We start from the raw sequence: 24,245 nt of genomic DNA on the forward strand, positions 1-24,245 counted from the left end.
CAGCAGCGCAGTGGAATGGAGAGGGGCGCCCACAGCCCTCAGGCCGAGAGCCGACCAGCCAGCAGACCCACAGCCTAAGTGCGCTTGCGGATCCGCCCCCTTTTAGAAAAAGAGGAGGGGCTTCCAGGTGGGGCTAGTGGTAAAGAACCCACTTGCCAATGCGGGAGACAGGTTCGATCCCTGGGTCGGGAAGATCCCCTGGAGAAGAGGGTGGCTACCCAATCCAGTCTTCTTGCTTGGGAAATCCCACCGACAGAGGAGCCTGGCGGGCCACAGTCCATGGGGTCGCAAAGAGTCGGACATGACTGAAGCGACTTAGCCCACCCCAGGGAAAGGGGCCTGGGGTCTGGGTAGGGAGGGCCACTGGGCACGGGAGGAGGAAGCTGGGCGGGCTTCAGGCTGCTGTCCTTCCCCTGTGGATGGTTCTCGAGGCTGAACTCATAATCCTGCCGCTACAACAGGGTGCCTGGTCGGCGGTGCCCAGGACTCCGCGATCGCGCCCAGCTCAGAGTGAGGGCTTTCGGCTGCGGAGCTCCCTGCGCAGGGGCCGCTGTGCCTGGCTCGGGGGTCGCGCCAACAGGCGTGGGGTCTCCGCCGCGGGCTGGGGGCTCTCCATTCGCGGCGATGGGGGCTCTCCCGCCAGGTGCGGGGGGGCGCTTCTCGCCATCCCCGCCAGCCCCACTCGCAAGGCAGGACCACCGCGCGCCCCGCCGCCCCCGCGGGCGCTCCGAGGCCCCCCGGGGACTGAGTTCCGGTCACTCCCGCCCACTCGGGCCGGCGAGGGCGCAGGAGGCGGGAGCGGAGCCCGTGACGCGGCCGAGCGGCTCCGGGATGCGCCGCATAAATAGCGGCGGCGGCGGCTCCCGGCGCGGACACGTCGAGGGAGCCCGGCCGCCCTGCGCTTCCCGCCTCCGCGTCCCGAGGCCGCGCCATGCGGTGAGCGTCCCGGCCCTGCCCCACCCGACTCGACGGACGCGCGGCCCCGCCGACACAGGACCTGCAGACACCCCAGCACCCGCAGACATCCCCCGACCCTCCGGGCCCCGCTCAAGGTACCGCGCCCCCGAGCTCACCCCACTCTTTCTCCTCGTTCCCCTCTCCAGAGTGCGCGCCTGCCGGTGGACCCCCCCCGGGGCTGGCGCGGCGCCTCCGCCCTGGCCGGGCTCTCTCCTGGGCCCCTGGCTCCTGGCTGCTCCTCCTGCACCCGCAGGGGTGGGGGTGGGGGTCCGGAGCCCCAGGCCGACGTGCGCCCTGGGGAAGGAGGCCGGTCTCCCCGCGCCGCCGCCCACCGCCCCTTCCCTTGCAGATGCCCAGAGGCTCCATCCTCCTGCTCGCCTCCCTGCTCCTCGCTGCGGCCCTTTCAGCCACCCTGGGCCTCGGGTCACCGGTAAGCGCAGGGCGGGGGCAAACGCCCCCCAAGCCGAGTCTCCTTCTCGGCAAAGGGGGCGACCGCATCAGAACCAGACTGGGGGTGGGGGTGGGGGTGAGGTGAGTGCCTTGTGCCAGGAACAGAGCCATCGATTCTGCCTCGGGGTGGGAGGGGGTGTGGGGGCTTCGGAAAACTGGGGAGTGGGGCGGGGGGCGGGCGGCGCCGGGAGGGGCCCGAGTCCTCAAAGCAGATGGGTGGCGGGCTCGGATCCTCCAGGGCCACTAAATGGGGACCCTGCGAACCGGCGGTTAGCGCCTCAAACCAGTGAGGGGTGAACCCCATTTGGTTAAGTTCAGTAGAGCGTCAGTTACCCCGTTTGCCAGCTGGTTTTAGCAACACGTGTCTTCAGCATCATTTAAAGCCAGTGGGTGCACTCTGAGTCTGTGGTCTGCAGCTCTAAAGGGATTCTTGGACAAGGCAGGCATTGCTGTTCTCCTGTCGAGCGTAGCTTACTGGGGTGCAAGTGTGGAATGTCTTGCAGTTTCCCAAAGTACATGCATTATTCTGATTCCTGTATCCTGCCTGGAAAGTCTGGGTGAATTTCACTTAATGTCTTTCTGATTTCATTTAAAGCTCTTGCTTCAACAGTTTGCCTCTCTCAGCTTATTCTGTGAGAGTCGAGTCTTTGTCATTGAAGCCGTGTGGCTATTTGAAGTAGATGCTGACTTCACAGGCTGCCGTGGTGGGTTATATGAGCAGAAGCTGCCGCTGGGGGCTTCTTTGAGCCATCGTGGCCTGTACCAGGCAGGATGCTTGCCCTCTGACCCCTGCCCTCCCGTTTAAGGTGAAGGAGAAGAGAGGCTGGACCCTGAACAGTGCCGGCTACCTTCTCGGACCACGTGAGTGAAACCGGGCCGGCATCTCGGGCAAACCTGCTCTGGTCGGGCTGGCTGCGGCGCTGGTGCTGACCCTGCTCTTCCTGAAACGTTGGGGTCGCCGGTCATTGCTCCGAGCCCTTGCTTTTCCAAGTCAGATAAAGGGACAGGGGAGTTTTCCCTGAGACTTCGAGGCAGGGTGGGTTTTTCTGTAGGTTTAACTGAAGGGACTGACCCAGGCCCTTCCGAGGCCTCGCCTTCCTCTGGGATTCCCAGCCTCAGCCCCTGTTCAGGCCTCCCCGGGGGAGCGTCTCGGAAGGCAGACGCTCCTTGGGGCCCTGTTCTGGGCCCTGTCTCGGGTCCCTCTGTCTCTCCCTGAATGCTCCCGTCCATCCTTGACCTGAAGAGGCCAAAACATGCTCGTGCCAAGACTGAGCGTCGATGGCTCTCTTTCTGCTCCGACTCTGCTCCTGGAGCCGTCACGCAGGGTGGCTGACCCTTGGGGTCTTATCTTTGATGGGACATCGTCTGCACTTGGTGTGAGTAATTTCACTCCGTTCAGGATGCAGAACTCCAGTGAGTGTAGACTAGTGGCGCCCGTCAGAGAGTCCTAGTTCGACCGCTGCATTTACGGGCAAGCACATGGACCCCGGGGCTCAGTGACCGGCTCGATGCCGTGGAATTCCTCCGTGGGCACAGGAAGTGGCGGAGGTGGGAAGTGGCTCGCCTCCAGGCGCTAAAGGGGACGCTGCGGACCCCAGGCTGCATGCCGCCCACCCCCACTCTGCTTCCTGCACGTCCTCTGTCCGCAGTGACCCCTTCAGGTTTTGACCTCAAGGAGGGGTGAGGGGAGACCTTTCACTTCCCATGTCACCCCACCCCTACTTTCAAACTTGCAGGCATGGTTTCACTGGGGACAGCCATCAGCCTTGAAGAAACCCCTCCTCTGTTTATTTCCTGTTTTCCCACAGGAAAGGAGGCAAACAGCAAATAGCTCTTGTCCCAGTCTCTCCAGAGTCACTGGGAAGAGCCATCCCCATTTAAACGATCCTGGGAAGCTGCTTTTAGTTTTTAACCCTCGAGTTTAAGTACAGACTCTTCTTCCACTTCACATGGTTATTTATCTGATCTGCAGGGTCCCTGAGAGCCGGGCTTTGAGAAACGCAGAGACAGAAATGAAAACAAGGCGGGCCACAGGCAGGGTCCCCTGGGCATCTCTGGTCTCAGAACAAAAGCCGCGGCCAGTCCTCAGGGGTCTGGGCACTGTGGGTGGAGTGGCCTTGCCTGCCGGACACCGACTCACGAGTTTTCCTGAGCCCTCTGCAGCCCGGAGTCCCTTCCTCCCAAGAGAGCACCTCATCTCCGGTGCTTCTGGCCCCATAGAAAGGAGGAGCCCGTGTTGAAAATGTGTTTATCAAGGGCATCTGGGACTCCCCGGGTTGTCCGGTGCTTAGGACTCCATGCCTTCACTGTCGGTTCCCCGGGTTTGGTCCCTGGCTGAGGAGCTAACATCCCACAAGCCGAGCAGCGCAGCCAAAGAGTCCTGAGTCAGAAAACAAGCTGTTTTTCACCATCAAGTTGGATCAGCAGAAGCTGTCCATCTAGACCAGCTCTTTGTCAGAATCCCTTAAGACTTCGCGCCGTACTCCCGGCTTCTGTCGTCAGCACGAGACTGTGCTTGCTGCCGAGGTCGGTCTGAGCCTGGAGGCGCCCAGTGGCCTCCTGAATCGCCGGGGGCTTGTCATCCCTCCACACTGCAGGCCAAGGACTCTGGGGGAAGATGCATTAGTTCGCACTTGCCCAGGCTTGGAGGTGACCTGGTGCATCAGGCCCGGCAGCCAGAAACCATGGCCCAGGTCTCCTTTACCCCGAAGGGCCCCAGGTCAGGCCCTTCCCTTCACTGCAGGCTGCTTGGCACAGAGTCTGCATTCTTTCTTTTCAGTTCTTTTTATTTTACTTTTTCTTTTTGGTCACACTCTGCAGTTTATGAGATCTGAGTTCCCCGACCAGGGATTGAACCCGGGCTTTCAGCAGTGAAACCGCAAAGTCTACCAGGGAACTCCGTCCAGTGCTTTCTTAGGGGGTCTCTCTGCCTGCAACCTCATTCCTGCTTTTCACTCCAGCCAACATGCATGCGTGTGCGCACACACACGTGTAGACACGTGCACACGCACGCACTCACGTGTATACACACACACGCACGCCCTCCTTCCCTCTCGCCCCCTCCTCCTCCTCCTCCTCTCTGACCCTGTCTCTCTCCCTGGCTCCAGTCCGTCTCCCTCACAGCAGCCAGTGGTCTTAGAGAGAGAAAATCTGCTTTCATCAGAAGGGCAAATCCTGTGGCTCCGCCTGCCCCTGTTTTCAGGGACATAGGACCCCAGGCCCTGTCCTCTGCCTGGGAGGCACCCAGTTCAAATGCCAGCCCCCCTGGGGCGCCGTTGGCACACCCGCGCTGACCAGGCCTGGAGCCAGTGCCCTCCACTAGGCGCATGCTGGCCCCGTCTGGACCGGCGGCTCCCCTCCGGCTCTGCGGGCCCCCAGCCCCTGGATGGGAGCGGCGCCCTGGCTCTGGCTCTGTCCTCTGGTTCCGCAGAGCGTGGCCCTGCCCCTTCCACGGCGCCCCTGCCGCGCTTGGTTTGTGCGCTCTGGCTGTGTTGCGGGTTGGCGGTAAGCAGCCGTGTGTCCTGTCACGGCGACCACGCTCAGGTGCTTTCCTCCCTGGTTTGCCGACAGATGCCATCGACAACCACAGGTCACTTCACGACAAGCATGGCCTCGCCGGCAAGCGGGGACTCGAGCCTGAAGACGAAGCCCGGCCAGGTGAGGGGACTTTAATCCCAGGGCACGCAGGGCCGTGGGGGTATTGGTCTCCTGCCCGCCCGATTCACAACCGAGCCTGAGCTGGGCCCCACAAGATCTGTCAGCCGCCAGAACGAGGCGCCCCAAACCTGGGAGTAAGATCCTGGGGCAGCCACGGGGTCTCAGGGCCTGCCCTGAGCTGAACCGGGCTCTGGAAGGAGGGAGGGGCGTCCCGGTGGTGCCCCCAGGTGCCCAGGTCTAGGACGGGCACCCCGGTCGTCAACCCTGCCCCCTCTGGTTTCTAGGAAGCTTTGACAGACCGCTGGCGGATAACAACGTCGTGCGCACGATAATTGAGTTTTTGACTTTCCTGCATCTCAAAGGTACGTGAAGTACCCCAAGGGGAAACCCCACCTCTTGGAAGCCTGTGGAGAAAAGATTCCATGGACTTCTCCTGGGGAGGAGCCGGGTCTACCTCACACCTAGTCACGCTGGCGGGAGCAGTGACAAGGCCGGGGCTGGGTTCGTTTGTGCTGTGGACCCAGACTCCTGGACGTGGGGCCGCAGTCACTACACACAGCCAGGCTCTCCGCAGACCACCTGGAGCCCAGGGTCCTGGTTGCATTTTCACCGCGGGCAGTCTCCTGGGGGGCAGGCTGCGTTTGACCCCCATAGCTCTGTGGCCTGGGATCTAGGCTCTTCCATGGACACTGCAGATGAGGGGGCCTCCCCGTGGCCCATCCAACCTCAGCACTTCTGTGCTTGTGACTGCCGCTCTTGCCCCAGTGACTGTCTGGCCTTAATCAAACCCGTCCTGTGGAAGGGGCTCTGAGAGGTCACCACCGGGACCTCCAAGGGTGGCACCAGGGCTGTCCCCGTTTTGTCTAGTTGGAAGAGTGACGACGCTTTCTGGGTTCTGTCTTGATCCACTTGCTCTCAGGCTCCACTGCTTTTAGGAGGGCTTAGCGGGGGAGGAGTTTTGGGGGGCGATTTAAGCTTGCAGCTTTCCCTCAGAACCATCCGTGGGCAGCGGGGCTGTGGGAGAAGGACTGGGAAACCTCAGAACCCAGAGCCCAGTGGAGCCTCTGGGGAGACCTCTGTGGAGGAAACGGGTGACTCTCCCAGCAAGGGCAGACTGACCTTATGGGTCTATCTGCTCTGTTTGGAATGCTGCCGCATGGAGCTTCTCTCCTTAGGGGACACTGACTTTTGTTACCTAAATGCATGCCCAGTGTGGGGGTTAACTGTGGCGCGTGCCTGATGCCGGGCTTGATGCGGGGGGATCTGAGTGTGGCCCTTCCCCTTGCAGACGCCGGGGTCCTGGAGCACCTGCCCGGTCTCCCCACAGCAGAGTCCGCAGGAGACGCCGAGCGGTCCTGAGCGGGCTCCCGCGCGTGTCGGGCTCCCCTGTCACGCGCAGTCGTGCCCCGCGAGGGTGCCCGTCACATGGCAGCCGCCCCATCCCCGCTGCCCTGATGCTGTGTCCTTGCCATTTCAGGTTCTTTCCCTTTGGTCATAAGTTTGAGTGGCAAAATTAAAAAAAAAAAAAAAAAAACAGCAATGGCTTGTGATGATCATTTCCTTCCAGGTGTCTGGCTTGTCACCACTGCCACCAATGTGTTTTTAAAGGATGATGCTTGTTTATAATCACGGGTATTAGATAAAACCTTTACCCTCAAATTCCACCATCTAGAGTATCTCAGACACCTTCTGTTGTCACTCATGTTTAGGGAACAAAGTTGTCTTAACATGAAGCTGAGTCAAAGATAATTATGAAGGCAAGTTTGTTTCTGAGACAGACAAAACCACAAACAGAGCCCTGCCCTCCTGCGGCTGATATGGGCAGATGGGAACGGCCACAGCAGCCCCGAGCCTGAGGGGGAGGAGTGGCGTGGAGGCGGGCGTGAGGGTCAGGGGGTGCAGGGTGGCGAGGGGCGGCGGTGCCGGGCCGCGCGAGGTGGGGACCGACAGGGCAGCGCGAGTCACGTGGTGGGTCAGGAGGCCACCGTCCGAAGCACGGCAGCCTTTCTTTGGATCAGGAGGTGTGCTAGGCTGATGCTGAGTTAAGGACAGCACGTGGGGACTGAGGGTAGAAGTCTTGGTCCCCCTACCGAAGACCCAAGAAGGAAACAGGCGACGCCGCGAAGCCAGACAGTCGTCCTCAGGAGCCCGAGCGGCCTGAGGAGGCAGCGGGGCGGTCTTCCCGCCATCTCCGCCCCAGCAGCGCCTCTTGGCCCTGGGGGCCCAGGTGGCCCGCAGACCCCTGAGCCAGTCCGGGTGCCCACCATGTGCCCATGCTCCCCAGGTGACTGCAGCACACGGCCAAGTGTGGCGCTGACTGCCCGCTCCCAGGAAGAAGTAGACACGGCTTAGTTCTCCGAGGCCTAGCCCAGCCCGGCCTCCTCTCCCTTGCGACTCACAGGGCCTCTCCCTCCTGCCCCCAGCCACTCGGCCTGGCACTTGCCACGCACACGCCTGGGTGGGCCATCCCAGCTCAGGGTGTAGGCACACCACCCGCAGGTCCTACAGGCGCCAGGCTGTCCTTCACCTCCTGCCCTCACCGTCCTCAGGCTCCTCTTCTGAGCTGCTCTAATTCCCCCAGGCTCGCGGGGGCCCCAGCACCCCAGAAGCCTGTCAGAGCTTGGGGGCCAGGCCCCTGCCCAGAGTGCTCAGAAGGACCAGGTGCGCAGAGCCTGAACTCCCCACAAGCGCCCGGCAGCAGCAGCTGGCGGGGGCCGCACATACCTCATTCACGGTCCCCCGACACCCGCCTGCACTCTGCCTGCCCTGCCTCTGGCCTTGGCCCCTTCCATCCACACCGGGCACCACCCAGGCTGCTCTGCTAGCCTCCCTGTGCCCCGAGCCCCAGATCCTGCCAACTGCAGCCCCTGGCCCAGTCTCTCTCACTTGAAACCTCTGTACACCTCCCTACCAGTGCCTGGTAAACTCCTATACATCCCACATGGTCCCGCTCGGTGGTGGCCTTCTCCAGGACACCTTCCTGTTCATTCTCCCCGAGCAGGGCTGTGTGCAGGCCCAGCGAGTGTGGCACCGCCCCGGCCTGTCAGAGTTCTGTCTGCGGCTGTCTCTCCTTACCACACTGAACTCCCTCAGGAAACCACCCTTGCCGGGGAAACAAGAGGTGAGCCGGGGCCAGGCCCTGGCTTCCAGCATCGCACCTGATGGAAAGGAGAGCATCTCAGGGGCCTCGGTGCAGGCGCAGCAGTGTGGGCTCCAGGCCGAGCTCTGCAATCTCACCCCCCCCACCCCGGCCCACCTGGTGTAAATGGAGTGGGAGAGATGGTGGCAGCGAGAGGCGAGGGGCGGGGGGTGGCCTGGTGCCATCTGCTGGTCGCAAGTGATGGACTCGGTGGCCCTCCTCAGAGGAAGGCTGTGGGGGAGATGCTTTACTTCCCGGGGAGAACGTGGCTGCAGCTGGCCATGGCCATGCTGGGTCAATCAGTTGCCAATTGTGGCCAGTATTTCCAAGAAGAGTTCACCAGACCCCAGGGGAGGTGGAGAACTCACAGAGAGGCCTGGGAGCCACCCAGGGGACCAGCTGAGAGGTGGAAGAGGAGAGCGCAGGGAAATTCTCCGCGAGGCTGCCTGTCCCATGAGGAGCAGTCATGAAAGCTGAGGGCTGCGATCAAGGCCAAGGCCAGGTGCCTCCCCCCGCTGTCTGCGCAGAGACACGCTGCTGCTTGGGTGCACTTGGGGCAGGGCGAGGCTCCGAGGAAGGGCGAGTCTGCCTTCCTGGGGAGCTTCAGGAGGGGGAGAAAGGGGAGGAGAAGGTGATGCCTGAGAGGAGGAGAGAGGTACTGGGAGGCTAAGGAAGGCCTCGGGGAAGGGCGAAGTCTCAGGAAGATGACAAGCATCACAGCTCCTGACCGTTCTGACATACAGCTCGACTTTTATTTTTAATACACTGCAAAAGAGAGCTACTAGTGGTTCATTTTAAAGTCTGGATTTTCCCCTCTTTTATCCATGGCAACAACAAAGAAGGCTCTAGAAAGCAGAAAGCTTGACCACCTCTGATCTAAGCTTAAAATGTGATGTTTGCTGACTTGCAGGCTTGAAAGGAGGTGTCTTTTCTCTCATTCCCCTGTCAGTGCAGTGAAAAGCCCTGGACATTATACACAAAACGAACACCAGGAGACCCAAAGTCAGGAGGAAGGCAGGGCAGCAGGGAAATCAGGGCCCAGGGACGACACAGTGTGGGGGCTGGGTCCTTTCCTGTCTCCTCAGCAGAGGGAGGAGGTCTACTATCTCTGAGTCGATTCACAGACAACACGATGCCCATCAAGAAACAGCGTGAAAAGAACAAGGACTGGGAGAAAATATTTGGAAACCACATAGCCCACCAAGGACTGTTTTCTAAAACATATAAAGGACTCTCAAAGCTCAACAAAAATCCAGTTAAAATGAGCACAATACATGAACAGACACTTCACTGAACAGCTTACAGAGATGGAAAAAAAGCACCAGAAGAGATGTTCAGCATAATTAATGTTTAGGGGGCTGCACATTAAAAGCACAACCAATTGCTAAACACCCATTGGAACATCTGAAGAGACAGTCACAGCACCAACTGCTGGTAAGGAGGCAGAGAAGGTGGACGACTCACACTGCTGCTGAAAATGTAATGTGATTCAGCTGCTCTGGAAGAGAGCTGATCACATCTCTAAAAATCAAACATGCCACAACCATCCAACCCAGCCACTACACTCCCAAGCATTTACCCCAGACAAATGAAGACTTACCTTACACAAGAACCCACACACAAACATTCATAGTAGTTTATTCATAACAACTCAGCTGCCCTCCAACGGGCTATTCTCTTGTCACCCACACCTACTACCGAGCGTGAAAAGGAACTGAGTATTAAGACTCACAACACCCTGGCGATCTCCAGAGAACTCCTCTGAGTCACACACTGCACAACACTGTCTATTTAACATTCCGGAAGCGACTAAGGTACAGGTGTGGGCAATAGACTAGTGGCTGCCAGGGTTTGGGAGGGGAGGGGAAAAGGCGGGAGGGGTTGTGAATACGAGCGAGTGACTGGAGGGAGCCTTGAGGTGACAGAATGCTGCATCTCGACTGTGTCAATGTCACCGTCCTGGCTGTGATACCGTGCTAAAGGTTTGTGAGATCTCACCGCTGCTGCTGCTGCTAAGTCGCTTCAGTTGTGTCCGACTCTGTGCGACCCCATAGATGGCAGCCCACCAGGCTCCCCCGTCCCTGGGATTCTCCAGGCAAGAACCCTGGAGTGGGTTGCCATTGCCTTCTCCGTGTTACCACTAGGGAAAACTAGATAACGGGTACATTTCTCTGTGTGTTATTTCTTACAATTGTATATAGATCACAATTATCTTAAAATGAAATGTTTAAATTTTTAAGAAGCTACTAAAATATATTTTGGGGCCTTGGTATGTTCCCTGGTAAATTCTACTAAATATTTAAGGGAAAAATTATTCCAATTCTTTACTATCCCTTCTGGGACACAGAAGCTGAGGGAAAACGTCCCAACTCATTCTAACTCATCCTGTGAGTGCAATATTACCCTAAAAAGATGCGCACGCACACACACACACACACACACACACACACACACACACACACACAGACACCACATGAAAACTACAGACCAATATCTCTGATGAACATAAACGACAAAATCCTCAGCAAAGTGTCGCAAGTCAAATCCAACTGAGTATAAAAAAATTATACACTACAACTAAGTGGGATTTCACCTATGTATGTAAGTCTGGTCCAACAATCCAAAGTCAATTAACGTAAGATTTTCCTGGTGGTACAGTGGATAGGAATCCACTTGCCAGTTCAGGGGACCTAGGTTCACTCCCTGTTCTAGGATGATCCTACATGCTGAGGAGCAACGGAGCCCAGACGTCCCCACTACTGGGCCTGCGCTCTAGAGCCTGAGAGCTGGGACTGCTGAGGCGCGAGTACCCGAGAGGCCACGCTCTGGCCTCAAGAGAAGCTACTGCAGTGAGAAGCCTGAGCACCGTCAGGAAGAGCAGCTCCTGCTTGCCACAACTAGAGAAAGCCCAAGAATAGCAATGGACGACCAATTAGCCAAAAAAAAGAAAAATTCAAATGCAATCCATCACATAAATAGGCTAAAGAAGAAAAGCCCCAGGATCTCATCAGTAGATGCAGAAAAGGCATGTGACAGAATCCAATACCTGTAGATGATTAAAAACAATAAGCCTTTGGTAATCAATGAATCGATAAAGAATATCTACAACTTGATTAAGAATATCTAACAAAAGCCCTACATGCGTGCGCCTAAGTCGCTTCAGTCATTTCCGACTCTTTGCAACCCTATGGACTGTAGCCTGCCAGGCTCCTCAGGCAAGAAAACTGGACTAGATTGCCATGACCTCCTCCAAGGATCAAACCTGCGTCTCTTAAGTCTCCTGCACTGGCAGGCTGGTTCTTCACCACATTATACTTAACAGTGAGAAACTAGAAACTTTCCCACTAAGATAAGGAGCAAGACAAAGATGTCCCCTCTCATTACTACCTTTCAACACCATACTGGAAGTTCCAGCTAATGTGAAAAGAAAAGGAAATAAAAAATATACAGGTTGAGAAGGAGGAAATAAAACTTCCTTTGTTCAAAGATGACACAACAGACTATGTTAAAAATCAGTCCCCAAACTCCTCGGACGGAAAGACAATTACAGCAAGGTTGCAGGAAACAAGATTAATATACAGAAGTCAATCTCTTTCCCATAGAGCACTAATGAACAAGCGGAGTTTGAAATTAAAAACACAATGCCATTTCTGTTAGCACTCCCCAAATAAAATCCTTAGGTATAAATCTAACAAAACATGTACAAGATCTATATGAGGAACTGCCGTGGTGGTCCAGTGGATGAGAATCCCCCTTGCAACACAAGTGACGCTGATTCTGTCTCTAGCCCCGGAAGATCCCACACGTGGTTCAGATCAGTCCTGTCACTCAGTCGTGTCCAACTCTGCGACCCCATGGACTGCAGCACACCAGGCCTCCCTGTCCATCACCAACTCCCAGAGTTTACTCAAACTCATGTTCATCAAGTCAGTGATCACCAAATGGTTGGTGATCCAACCATTTCATCCTCTATCGTCCCCTTCTCCTCCCGCCCTCAATCTTTCCCAGCATCAGGGTCTTTTCCAATGAGTCAGTTCTTCGCATCAGGTGGCCAAAGTATTGGAGTTTCAGCTTCAGCATCAGTCCTTCCAATGAATATTCAGGACTGATTTCCTTTAGGATGGACTGGTTGGATCTCCTTGCAGTCCAAGGGACTCTCAAGAGTCTTCTCCAACACCACAGTTCAAAAGCATCAATTCTATGGTGCTCAGCTTTGTTTATAGTCCAACTCTCACATCCATACATGACTATTGGAAACATCATAGCTTTGACTAAACGGACCTCTGTTGGCAAAGTAATGTCTCTGCTTTTGAATATGCTGTCTAGGTTGGTCATAACTTTTCTTCCAAGGAGCAAGTGTCTTTTAATTTCATGGCTGCAGTCACCATCTGCACTGATTTTGGAGCACCCCCCAAAATAAAGTCTGACACTGTTTCCATTGTTTCCCCATCTATTTGCCATGAAGTGATGGGACCAGATGCCATGATCTTCGCTTTCTGAATGTTGAGCTTTAAGCCAACTTTTTCACTCTCCTCTTTCACTTTCATCAAGAGACTCTTCAGTTCTCTTTTTCTGCCATAAGGGTGGTGTCATCTGCATATCTGAGGTTATTGATATTTCTCCTGGCAATCTTGACTCCAGCTTGTGCTTCTTCCAGCCCAGCATTTCTCATGATGTACCCTGCATAGAAGTTAAATAAGCAGGGTGACAATATACAGCCTTGAGGTACTCCTTTCCCAATCTGGAACCAGTCTGTTGTTCCATGTCCAGTTCTAACTGTTGCTTCTTGAACTGCATATAGATTTCTCAGGAGGCAGGTCAGGTGGTCTGGTATCCCCATCTCTTGAAGAAGTTCCCACAGTTTGTCGTGATCCACACGGTCAAAGGCTTTGGCGTAGTCGGTAAAGCAGAAGCGGAGCAACTAAGTGCCTGTGGCACAGCGACTGAGCCTGTGCGCTAGAGTCCAGAGCAGCAACTGTTGAGGCGCCAGGGCCCTGGAGTCCATGCTCTGAAGCAAGACAAGCCACTCCAGTGAGAAGCCCACACAGCATCCCCGAGGAGCAGCTGCGCTCCCCACAGTCAGAGAAGAGCCTGCTCAGCAAGGAAGACCCAGCACGGCCAAGGGCACAACAGTCAGATAAACATTTTAAAACATCAAAGAACTAAATAGATATTCCGTGTTCATGGAAAGAAAGACTCACTATTTCCAAGATGTCAGTTCTTCTCAACTTGATCTATAGAATCAACACAATCCCAATCAAAATCTCAGCGGGTTATTTCGTGGATGTAAAACAACTGATTCTAAAGTGACATGAAGAGACAAAAGACCTAGAATGGCCAATGTGATACTTGAGAAGAACAAAGTTTGAGGACTGACAGCACCCGAACTTAAGACTTACTATAAAGCCATAGCAATCAAGACAGTGTGATATTTGTGGAAAAATTAACAAACAGATCAACGGAACAGAATAGAGAGACAGAAACTTACCCACATGAATAGAGTCAACTGATAGGGAATTCCCTTGTGGTCCAGTGGTTGGGACTTGGTGCTTTCACTGCCAGGACCTGGGGTTTGATACCTGGTTGGGGGACTAAGGTCCCACAAGCTGTGTCCTATGGCCAAAAGACAAACAAGCAAACAAAAAAGGAAAAAAAAGAAAAACTATATATAGTCAGCTGCTCTGTGGCAAAGGAGCGAAGGCCATACAATAAAGAAAAGGTGGTCTTTTCAGCAAATGGTGCCGGAACAACTGGACATCCACATGCAGAAAAATGAATCTAGATCCAGACCATATATTCTTCACAAATTTTAACTCAAAGTGGAGCACAGACATGAGTGTAATGCGAAATGCAGGACTAGATGAAGCTCAAGCTGGAATCCAGATTGCCGGGAGAAATGTCAGTAACCTCAGACATGCAGATGATGCCACCCTAATGGCAGAAAGCAAAGAGGAGCTAAAGCAAGGAGCCTCTTGATGAAGCTGAAAGAGGAGACTGAAGAAGCTGGCTTAAAACTCAACATTCAAAAAACTAAGATCATGGCATCCAGTCCCATCACTTCATGGCAAATAGATGGGGAAACAATAGAAACAGTGATTTACTTTATTTTCTTGGGCTCCAAAATCACTGTGGACAGTGACTACAACCATGAAATTATAAGACACTTGCTCCTTGGAAGAAAAGCTATGACAAACCTAGGCAGTGTATTAAAAAAAGAGAGACATCACTTTGTCGACAAAGGTTCGTATTAGTCAAAGCTTTGGTTTTCCAGTAGTCATGTACGGATGTGAGAGTTGAACCATAAAGAAGGCTGAGCACCAAAGAACTGATGCTTTTGAATAGTGGTGCTGAAGAAGACTCTTGAGAGTCCCTTGGACTGCAAGGAGATCAAACCAGTCAGTTGTAAAGGAAATTAATCCTGAATATTCATTGGAAGTACTGATCTTGAAGCTGAAGCTCCAAGACTTTGGCCACCTGATGCGAAGAGCTGACTCATTAGAAAAGACCCTGATGCTGGGAAAGATTGAGGGCGGCAGGAGAAGGAGTAACAGAGGATGAGATGGTTGGATGCATCATCAACTCAGCGGACATGAGTTTGACCAAACTCAGGGAGACCGTGAAGGACAGGGAGGCCTGGCTTGCTGCAGTCCACAGGGTCGCAAACTAGTCAGACACAGCTAAGTGACTGAACGACAGCAAATCCCCCCTTTGGTTCCCCGTCAGAGCTAGGCTGCTCCAAACGCAGCTCCACAAATCTCAACCTGCTCCTCGACTTCTTCTCACTGACGTGCCCGGTGACCAGATCCCAGGACCCCACTTCTTTAAGTGGTGTGTGCGAGCTTTCTAAACATTCTCCAAGGGGCCAACACTCTTAATGAACACAGAACATAACAAATACATGTTCAGTTATTAAGTTAATTGCAATAATGGAAGACATTTGAAATTTTTATTCCTCTTTGCTTTTACAATAGAACCAATAGTCAACTTAATAGCTTAACTTTCCTGCTGACTTCTGCAAATTAGTTATTTTAACCATATTTTACAAACAATAGTAATATTATAACAGTAATTATGGAGAAGGTAATTGGATAATAGAGCTTTTCCACAATTTAAATGGAAACATATAAGAAACTAGATAATTTCAGCCCCACAACTCAAAATGCTACTGATCAAACCAACCCCACTGTCTGCATTTCATGGTGACCCTAGAGAAGACTAGTAATTTTTGAGACTCCAGGGAAATACTTACACTCAGAAATTCTCCAAGGTATTTAGTAGTTCTCTACAGATTTTACATTGTATCTTAGCAGCCTATCTGGGGAATTTATTTCTAAACAATTTAGGGGAAAAATCATTATGGCTTTTCATAATGAGGAGGAAAATTCCCTGGAGAGGGTAAAGTCAATAGGAAAGGACTTGTGTTTCTCTCCAGGGCCCGCTTCCACCCTCCATTACTCAATGTTAGTGCAGACCGTTCTCCCAGGATTACAGGAACCCATGCTGTCTCCTTGGGTCCAGACAACAGTAGGGTCATGCACTTCCTCAAAATGGGGGGAGGATTTTAGTCGCCAAATCCCTTAGAGACTCTGAGTAGCCCCTCAGTGTCCTGATGCAGAGAGAAAATTTGTTCTTAATGATGAAGCTATTGGTACAGACCCAGCCTCATGCTCCTTAAAACAGTCTTTCTACACTAGAGATTTCCTTCAGAATACAAAACCTACATGCGTGTGTATTTTCCATGCTGTACTCTACTCAATTTTCAGCCCTTTGGATTTAAACTCAATATGGAGAATCTGCGACAAGCATCTCCCGAACTCCTCTAGGATCATTTGCTCCGCCAGGCACTCGGAGCAGTGCTCCCTCTCTGCCTCTTCGCCCTGGGCCAGCAGGCAGGCGCACGTGGCTTCCACCACCTCCCAGGAGATGCACGAGGTCGACCGCCTGTCAGAGTAAACCAGTTGAAGGCCAAGTTCAGTCACTCCACTGTTTTAAATACCTTTCACAGTCCAGGGGACATGCTTGTTATAGCACTTTAAAGCATGCCACGGGTAAAATCTAATGTTGTTTTCTTAATACTGGAAATTATATGCCCTGCGACCATATACAGGACTGCTTTTAGAAGAGGAATGCAGAGGCCAGATGAGCCTATCAGCGCCTAGACATCCTTTTCCCTGAAGATTCTACATTTTCTCAAACTTAGATCCACAAAGGAGCCCGGAGACCTGGGCTGCAGCATCAAGCCTGCAGGCTGGGCAGGGGCTGAAGCAGCAGGAGTATTAGCTAAGCCAAGCTGTGGTCTGGGCTCCATGCACAGGTCTGTCTGCCTGAGGAAAGCGGCCACAGCACAGCGGGCTCTGAGGAGTCGCCTCCTGGGGGGCACACTGTCAGCTTGCCTCTCAACACCCCCTGGATCCCTGAAGTGGTTCTGAAAGCCAGCTGAACCATGTCATACAGAACCAGTCACCTCACTGGGCTCCAGGGGCAACTGTGACTTAGCTAGCTAGTTGCCCAAGTCATGCTCAAAATGAGAAAATTTAGCAAAACTATAGATTATGAAAATATAAACATTGGGATTGGTTTAAATCTGTCAAGGCAATACATGATGACTTTTGTTGCAGATGAATGAACAGGGATGGCCTCAGGTCGAGAGTCTTAACATTTTGCGACTGGACTCCCGAGTATGGAGTCCCTGTCACATTCCATCAGACACTCAGCATCACCATGTCAGGCAATAATGTTTCCACATGTAATTTCACAGAAGATGCAGCCATGTTTCAGTAAATTTTTACCAGGAAAGGCCTCTGCAGGTCACAGTGATGAGCATTTCTGATATCTCTAACCAACAAAGCATGAGTTTGTCTTTTCTACATGCTACCAATTAATTAATGACATCTGGTAGTTTATCATGACATGACCCATCCCATCAAACTCAAGGAAATTTTTTTAAACAGGTGAATCTAGTCCGATATCTGATAAAATTATTACTCAACCTTTGAGACTTCCTAGGAGTATGATAATTACAAATATTTTTGTAATTATTACAAAATATTTAAAAAATGGCCTCAAAATAATTACATGGGACGACATCCCACTGAAGTGGACGCCATAAGCCCTTTAGTGAGGCGCGCAACACACACTGAGAGCGCTTCTCCGCAGCCACTTCCTGTGGTGAAGAGCGGTTCAGGCAGGTGCTGTCTAGAGACCAGGCCTTTGCCGCCTGAGTCCCTGGAGGCCCTCTGCTCTTGTACAAAACGGGTAACTCAGACAGCGAGGACCGAAAGGTTGAGCTAGGGGGACAAAGAGAACTGAGGGGTTTGGGCAGCGGGGGCGCCTCTGGGGTGACACAGTGCGGGATTGAGGGCTGGTCGAGACAGAGGAGCTGGAGGCTCCCTTCCCCATCCCTCATCTCCTGCCCTCCCACAGACAAAAATGCTTTCTTTCCAGCATGGAAACTATTTTAACTCTCCTCTGACATTTTTTCTTGGCCATGAGGTGAGGCTTACAGGATCTTAGTTTCCCCGACCAGGGACTGAACCCACGCCTCCTGCAGTGGAAGCGCTTAATCCTAAGCCTTGTTTCACCAGGAAGTCACAACGCCTCTCTCAAGTTAACCTTGAATTCCCTTATTAGGAGGCTGAGTTCAGAGTACCTACCTATCTTTTCTGAATTTTGGCAGTCCTGAAAATTTTGTTGGTGACAAATGATGGCTGCCTTCAAAACCCCCAGTTTCCATGTAGTTTGGCATGTTCATTAGTGTTTTCCGTTCTGGGCTTTCTTCATAATTTTTGCAACCAATGCATTTGCAAATAGATGAACACATAATTTTGGCCTGGTAACATAAAATGCTTTAATAAAATTAGGTTGCCCTACAATTCATCAAAAACTGACAAAAACTATTTGGACCTTAAATAATGTTTTATATCTGTGTGTGCACGCATGTAGTAATCACAATATTCATACCAGAAAAAAGGGGGGAGGGGAGAAGTGAAGATGGATGAGTGACGTGATATAAAGAGAAAGGCACATTTCCATCCACATTGCTGCCACCAGGGGTTGGGGGCGGGGGGTACTCCTGAAGGCAGGTGGGTGGGTGTGGGCATGAGCCCTGAGCAGAGCTGGGTCTCTCCCTCGCCCAGGGGGCACACAGTGAAGACTCCACCTGATCCTGGTTCTGAAGGAAGCCTGCTCTGGCCGATTCTAGAACTCCAGCCGCCCAGCCACCCTTCTTCAGCACTGAGAGTATGGGTAAAACACGAAACCCACCCGAGGCCAGGCCTGTGGTGGGCGTTCTGGGGGAGGGCCTTCTTTCTTCCTTGCGGGGGGGACATTGTTTCTTGTCACAAGGTCGTGTGACACTCAGGGCTGGGGGCCAACCCCTTGTGCCAGCCGGACCTGGGGGCAGTGGGAAGACTAGCTCGTTTCTGGCCTCCTCATGGTTTCAGCCCCTGGGGGTTCCCCTCAGGGAAACTCAGACCTGCGTCTAAAGGGGTGTGCTTTCGTTTGCACCTCTGGGAGTTTCTAGTCTGCTGCAATACCAGGCGCTGCAGGCCCTCTGCCCAGCTGGGGAAAGCGGCTGGCACACTGCCCTGGGGCAGCAGCGGGGGCGCGGAGAAGAGCAGATGCACTGAGAGGAGGTTTGAGAGCAGCCCCACCGGGTGAGGCCACTGCCTTCCTGTGCCTCCAGCTCTGCAGTGTTTTTGACTCTACTTTCAAAATGTGAGCTAGGGGGTTGCTAGGTCTGCTGGATCTCCAGAATCAGGAAGACTTTACTGAAGCCTGACCTTCTATGACAATCTGCTAAAAATAAAGTTCACAGGAACATCCCCGAGAGACCTCAAGCAAATCAGAGTCTTTGCAGGAGGGGCTTCTCGGCTGCTTCACTGACAGGGCCTGAGGGTTCCCTTCCTCCCTCTTTCTTCCTTTCCCTTCAACACAAAGAAAGACAGAGAGAGACAGAAAAGGGAGGTGAGTGAGGGATGAACCTAAAGGAGAAAACCAGTCCCTCTACTGCCTCTAAATCTTTTAAGAAAACAAAGCTCTGTCTGAGAACTGGTCAGCATCTCCCCAGCAGCAAAGGCAACTGTGCATTCTGGTCCCTGTCCACTCGGAAGTTGCCCCATCAAAGCACCCATGGAAAGGCTCGTCTGGGGACAAGGCTGTCCTCGCTGCCCCTCCCAGAGCCTCTCTGCTCTGCTCAGCCAGGCAGAAGCCCACCTCAGGGAGCCAACAGATTGCTGGCCCCCGAGGGTGGCTCCAGCATCAGATCAGCAGCCGTAGAGCGGGCAAGGCTGTGGCACTGGGCACCCTCCCGGGACACTCAGGGCGAGCTCAGCGGGGATGACATGCTCCCAAAGGAGCCCTTGCTTCATGAAGTGAAATCTACATTTGAGACCTTAAGGTAGATTGATGAGTGCTCTAGAAGCCCTGGAAGGAAGAAAATTAAATTCTTAATTAAATTTTTAACCACAGAGTTACTTAGGCCATTCACCTGGCTTTAAAAGTAACGCTTGGCAATTGTTGACTGACCTCATAGCACTCACAGTAGTTCTTAAGGCAGCCCGACCTCTTGCAATTACATCCTTTGTTATGGCGAGGCTTCACATCACCCAGTTTTCCTTTCCCAATTTTTGGTTGGAAAGCTTCTGGGTTTCTATCAAGACATGCCTAAGACAGAAAATGCAAAACGCCATCAAGACATATTTTATTACTTAAAACGATGCTTAGTGCCAGGTATCTGGCTTGCCATAACTGGGTCTACTGTAACTTCAGAAGCGGCCACAACGAGCAGCGGGCCTCTACCCCCGTCCTGTTCCATTCACTCGAATACCTAAAGGTGGAATAGTGGACGGTAAAGATGCTCAGAAAATCACTGTGTCCATGGGAACACAGCTCATTCCCGGCACCTGTGCGCACCGTTTCCTGAGATGTTAGTCGTTGGGATCACGGCATCCTGCTACCCCACATCTATGAAGCGTGCGCCGTGTTCCAGGCGTCTTTCTGCGTGGCGTACGCATTCTCTCACTGAAGCCTCACACAACCTTGTGGAGCAAACGCCACCCCTCCTCTTGGTGTCTGGTGGGTGAAGAAACCGAGGCGCCGAGGGGTCAGGCGATTGTGGCCCAAGGGTGGCATCCGGTCTCTGAGTTCACGGCCAGCCCCAGGTCTCAATCACCTCTCTAACAAGACGGCCCTGTGCTCTTTATTAATCTGGGTTGGGGCAATATGGACATCACAGTGGCAGCCCCATGCTCCCTCTCCCCTCACTGTGAGTGGGGGGATCCGTCTGACACCAGAGCCTGGCTCTGCAGAAGGGCCTTTGCAGGGAGGATCCTTTGGTGTGTGTTCTACTTTTTAGTGAAGCAGAAGGGATGGTGGAATATGATGAATTTGGGCATTTGTGACCCCCGTGTGACCCCCACCCAGGCCAGGTCAGAGGACAGTCCAGCTTCCCACCCGAGGTCCCTCATGTCTTCCTCGCATCAACACACCCGCAGTGGGAACCCAGCTTCTGCCCTGGGCTGCTTTGATTTGCTGTTCTGGAACTTCAGCTAAGCGGAACCATTCAGCATGTACTCTTCGTTCATCTGACCCCCTTCATCAGTGCAGTGTCTGTGAGGCTCTCTGGGCTGTGGCACAGAGCTGGAGGTCTTCCTTTTCCACTGACATGTGTAACCCATCACCATATACTGCAGACCTATCCAGTCCAGCACAGAGAGGCACCCAGCTTGTTTCCAGTTTGGGGCTATTATGAACACAGCTGCTGTGAACATATTTGTACAGGCCCCTGGTGGACATGTACACTCATTTCTAGGGCTTGTATTTCAGGAATGAAACTGCTGGGTCACAGCACACACAGAGGTTTAGCTTTAGCAACTATTGCCAAACAATTGTCCAAAGTGCTTGCACCCATTTACATTGCTACCAGCTTTCCATGATATTTAAATAAAACTTTTTATACTTTTAATTGCAGATAGTGTTCTTTACCCCTGAAGAAAATACAACTGTGTTGAACTTCAGATGAATCACTATTTTTTCTGTCGGTGGATCTGCCAGTATCAAAACTGATTTTCAATTGATTTATCTATTGCTGCTGCTACTACTAAGTCACTTCAGTCATGTCCACCTCTTAGCGACCCCATGGACTGTAGCCCACCAGGCTCCTCAATCCATGGGATTTTCCAGGCAAGAGAACTGGAGTGGGGTGCCATCGCCTTCTCCATGATTTATCTATAAATCAAGGCAAGTTAAATTGTTTTAGAAAAAACCAGACTAACCATAGTACACAGTGTGACAGCCTCGAGTCCAGGTTTCCTCTGGGAAGCGAGAGGCCGCAAAGGCATGGCCTGGGCAGGTGGGCTGTGCTCCCCTCTCCGCTGGTCTTTCGTGACCGGGGGTGCGGAGGGGTGGTGGTTAACCTCTCTCCTGCATTTAGTCTTTAGCAGGTGGCCTGAGGGGCTCTCCAAGGTGCTGTTCACCTCTAGATTCTCCCTTTCACCCCAAAGCCAAGAAGAATAAAAATCAGCCCAAACGAACAATGGCTGAGGCTTTCATCAAAGTTTCTTCACACAGTGAACCATCTACGCCTTTTCAAACTATACTCTTTGAACTTAGGCTTATCTGCTACAGGACACAATCTAAATTTCTAAACCCCAAATCAAGACAAAGTGGATATCTGTATGTCCTTAAACCAGAAACTTCTGGGACCCTGCTGCCCCTCTAAGCCTCCTGATACCAGTTGGAGAATGAAGGTCTTTCTCTGGCTGCACTCTCACAGCATGACCAGTGCCCACACCTTCGTGAATAGAGTCCCATTTAATGTATACTCTTCAACACTTTCGGGTTTCCCCAGTATTGAAATTAGAAACCTGTAGAGATTGTTTTATGAGTATTCCTGGAACTTTTAAATGCATTTTTTATCAGAGTCTAATTGCTTTCCAATGTGGTGTTAGTTTCTGCTGCACAACACCGAGCCAGCTAGATGCATGCATATATCCCCTCCCTCCTGGGCCTGCCTCCCATCCCACTCCCCGTCCCACGCTTCTAGGTCATCACGGAACACGAAGCTGAGCTCCTTGTGCTACAGAGCAAGTTCCCTCTAGCTATGTGTGTTACACAGGGTAGTGTGTGTATGTTGACCCTGATCTCTCCATTTGCCCCGCCCTCCCCTTCCACACTCCCCGTGCCGGCACGTCCATTCCCCACGACTGCATCTCTGTTCTGGCCCTGAAAATGGGTTCATCTGTACCATTTTTCTAGATTCCACATATATGTGTCAACATGAGTGCATTTAAAGGAAATTTTTACCTTAATGGCCTTAAACCGTTCGATTTCATGACGTAAATCGTTGCAACAATTATTACAGTTGCAGTTGTTGCAAAAGTCCCCGCTGGCAAAGCAGTCACAGTACCTGCGGATGAAGCAGCACAGCGGGTCAAAGGCACCCAGCGAAGCGACGGAGACAGGCGTGCACATGCCTATAGGGAGAGGGCTGGCCGGCACGCTGGGTCAGACATGACATTCAGTTACCTGATTCTCCTCTTTCTGTGAAAATAGATCCACTGGGATGATGTTCTCCCGTGACCAACACAGGAGAGAGAGACTCACGGAACTCATGGGTTTCGTAACGCAGCAGTTGGCAGAGCAAACAGTATTGCAGCCAATGTCCACAGGCGTCCACTACCTCCTTCCCCTGATGCCCACTGCCCTCATTCCAGGAGAGCTGTAAGCTGGTGAGCTCACAGCCATTTCCCCATCAACCATCCCAACCCAGCCACCAGCACTGAATGCCAGTTCACTTCTCAGCCAGACCTTGCCTATCAGAAAAACCTAGGGGACCTAGAGGTGGACCCAGGCTTTGTCGTACTTTCACTCCATGTCAGCATGTGGAGGAGGGAGACACGACTGGGGCAGAAACACAGGTGAGTGCTGTCACACGTGATAACACAGGTCTTCCACGTGCTCAGAATCCACAGAATGGCAGGCTGAGTAGACCTGTCTGAGCATCCACCTCCTCCCTCTGAGGTCCTGGAGTCAGACAGGCAGTACCCTGCGGCTCAAGTGGCCAGCACCTTCTCTGCTGTTTCATCCTTGAAGAACTCTCAGTGTGGATGACCATGAAACCACTCCACATGCTCCTGGAGGAGCTTCCTCTTGTGCTGCATGACCGAGACATTTACAGGCCCGAGGTTTTTCAGTATGAAGAGGGACAAGACACTTTCTTCAACTCATGTAAGAATTCAGCATCTGAACAAAGACTCCTAACAACCTACCTGTAATCTGCACCCCTGAGAGGCTTTGGAAGGCTCATTAACCACCCCACGGCTTCAGCTTGTGACTAGAGAGGACCCATAGTGTTCTCTTCCTGAGCACAGTTCATGTAAAAGAGCTTCGCATGTAGATTTAATATCAGCTTTGCTACTAGTTTCTTATGTTACCTGATCCAAGTTATTTATTTCAACATCTAGAGCCAGGACATGAGAATTCTGCCACTTGACTGCCTGGTCTCACAGAGTTGCTGAGGGAAGGCCTGAAGCCCTGGTGTGCTTCCTTCGACAGAGTGCTGCATGGAGGCAGGAGGGCCTCTTGCGTCTGGCTGTATGGTGGACTAGATGCTTGCAGAAACCTTCCTGTTATAGGATTCCTAAGCACAGTCATTTTAACATTTATTATTTTAAGATTTTAAATAATGTGTCAAAATTCATGCCAAACAAAGAGGAGAGTAAAGGAGATTGTCGGGTGTGAAAAGATAAGAAACTATCAGACCAGAGGGGTGAGTTCTGTACCTGCCAAGTGTTGTCCTGGGCCCTTTGCTGGTCCCTAGTGGCCCGGAGCTTGGGTTCAAATTGGCCACTCCTGCAGGAGACAGCGTCTGGGCTACAGAAGGTGGGAGTTGGATCAAGAAACCCCTTATTAAGTGTGAGTCCTTGAAAGGTAACCTTCCCTCAAATCTACTTCATGGAGATTTCAGAGCACAGGGACCAGAAAGAAGATCCCAGAAGGTTCTAGAAAGAATAATACAGGTTTCATACAAAGGGTGAGAAAA

General features: G+C 52.6%; 2 protein-coding genes across 2 annotated transcripts in view; one reads left to right on the forward strand and one right to left on the reverse strand.

Moving 5' to 3' along the window:
• The first annotated feature begins 868 nt into the window (after positions 1-868).
• GAL (galanin and GMAP prepropeptide) lies at positions 869-6,605 on the forward strand. Its single transcript, XM_027959592.3, has 6 exons — positions 869-1,052; positions 1,307-1,387; positions 2,214-2,268; positions 4,978-5,064; positions 5,349-5,426; positions 6,353-6,605. Exons 2-6 carry the CDS (start codon positions 1,307-1,309, stop codon positions 6,421-6,423), a joined length of 372 nt encoding a protein of 123 aa, XP_027815393.1. The 5' UTR covers positions 869-1,052; the 3' UTR covers positions 6,424-6,605.
• An 8,536-nt stretch (positions 6,606-15,141) lies between these two features.
• The window catches only part of TESMIN (testis expressed metallothionein like protein), a 43,905-nt gene continuing 34,801 nt past the window's right edge, over positions 15,142-24,245 (reverse strand). The window contains exons 7-10 of the mRNA XM_004019728.6: positions 22,508-22,610; positions 19,730-19,867; positions 17,857-18,032; positions 15,142-16,144 (exon numbers count right to left, since the gene is read on the reverse strand). Coding sequence (XP_004019777.3) covers positions 15,952-16,144; positions 17,857-18,032; positions 19,730-19,867; positions 22,508-22,610 — 610 coding nt within the window. The 3' untranslated portion in view covers positions 15,142-15,951. The remainder of the gene's footprint in view (positions 16,145-17,856; positions 18,033-19,729; positions 19,868-22,507; positions 22,611-24,245) is intronic.

This window comes from Ovis aries, chromosome 21 (genome assembly GCF_016772045.2).
Source record: "Ovis aries strain OAR_USU_Benz2616 breed Rambouillet chromosome 21, ARS-UI_Ramb_v3.0, whole genome shotgun sequence".
Lineage (NCBI taxonomy): Eukaryota > Metazoa > Chordata > Mammalia > Artiodactyla > Bovidae > Ovis > Ovis aries.

Excerpts from the sequence above, each read along its gene's own strand:
- GAL (XM_027959592.3), top strand. The coding sequence starts at position 1,307 with ATGCCCAGAGGCTCCATCCTCCTGCTCGCCTCCCTGCTCCTCGCTGCG. Across the intron at positions 1,388-2,213 it reads CCCTGGGCCTCGGGTCACCG|GTGAAGGAGAAGAGAGGCTG; the intron begins GTAAGCGCAGGG and ends CTCCCGTTTAAG. Across the intron at positions 5,427-6,352 it reads GACTTTCCTGCATCTCAAAG|ACGCCGGGGTCCTGGAGCAC; the intron begins GTACGTGAAGTA and ends TTCCCCTTGCAG.